We start from the raw sequence: 1,369 nt of genomic DNA, 5'->3' as shown, positions 1-1,369 counted from the left end.
TTAAAATTAGAAACGGTCATTTAATTAGAAGATCGATGAGAATTTAAGTATAAACTAAGAGATTGATAAATAGATCATGCGTCTCCGTACACAGTACGCACAACTTGCGTATTGGAGTAGTGCAAGGTAGCATAATCTCAAAAGTTCAACACCTGCTAATGATTAAAATCAATTAGGGCGCTCTCAACTGACCGATAACGAGCCTCCACCAAGCATACCTGAAGGTTGCTATGATTGTGGAGATGGATTTTATGATCCTAAAACAAGAGTTGTAACCGATTACGATGGAAAGTTCTTAAGAAATGCAGGTAAATACGGCAGTGATGTATTTCGATGTATATTTTGGTCGTTTCTCACTTCACTGTATACTTGAAGAATGCATGATATCGATCTAAAACGAAATCATTTATTTACTAATGTAGATGATGCTGAGGATGAATGGATTAGGTCGAAATGCCGTAAAGGCTGGGATGAATTCATTGGCTATCGATCGCAATATGGTTTATAAAATTATAGTTTTAATCGTATGCAATAACTTATAAAATGATCTCGAAGGTATACGAGAAAGGTATACTTACAACATGACCTACCGATTCTATAACGACAAGCTTCTAAAAGCCTGTATTTACTTTGTACATTGTACAAGTAATGAGTCTACTATATATTATATACTGTACTTTGGTGCGAAGATATTTTAGTAATTATTTTCCAATTTAAATTATCGATTTTATACGATGTTGACATGCTCCTGGCACATATTCATGGATGTATTCGCACATGAAAATAAACGAATTGTGAGAGTAATAATAAAAAATTCGACAGCAACTCGTAACATTTCCTTATAAAATTTTAAGGATATTTTAGAGATTTGCCCACGCTGCAACAATTTAAAATCGATCAACTTTGATTATACAATTTTCTTATATGTTAACGCTACAAAGTTGGTAATAGTGAAAAATAAAAGATCTCTTTATATCAAATTGACTAATGCATTTTATAAACAACTTTAAATAATAGTAGTTGTATAATTAATATATTACGGGTATAAGTTGATTTTCCATATGCATTTAGCTGCAGTAATTGTATAAAATACTATTTGCAGCATGATAAAATACAATACTGTACTGGAAATCGTAATTTCCAAACTGCTCTTCAGATATTGAAACTAAACCTTTCAGAGCTTCAGAGCTTAGCTTTATGAACGAGAAAAGCCGCCTTGATTCTTATTGAAAGCCTTCAGAAGAGTTTGATCTCATTACTAACATCATGCAGTACCACATAGCAACGTAAAATTTACTAGCTTGTTAGTTGCCCAGTTAGAGGAGCATTTGCCTTGCGAGGTCCTCATAATTGATGAAGGAAAGTTACA

The 1,369-nt window shown here is 32.9% G+C and overlaps 1 protein-coding gene across 1 annotated transcript; it reads left to right on the top strand.

The window, feature by feature from the left end:
* Positions 1–199: 199 nt before the first annotated feature.
* On the top strand, positions 200–373 carry TRIADDRAFT_34471 (uncharacterized protein; the record flags this gene model as incomplete). The annotated part of the gene is made up of 1 exon (XM_002118573.1): positions 200–373. A coding segment is annotated over one exon (174 nt), but the record flags the coding sequence as incomplete, so codon positions are not given.
* Positions 374–1,369: the final 996 nt, after the last annotated feature.

Source organism: Trichoplax adhaerens, genomic scaffold (genome assembly GCF_000150275.1).
Source record: "Trichoplax adhaerens TRIADscaffold_227 genomic scaffold, whole genome shotgun sequence".
NCBI lineage: Eukaryota > Metazoa > Placozoa > Uniplacotomia > Trichoplacea > Trichoplacidae > Trichoplax > Trichoplax adhaerens.
This window is presented reverse-complemented; position numbering and strand designations above follow the sequence as displayed.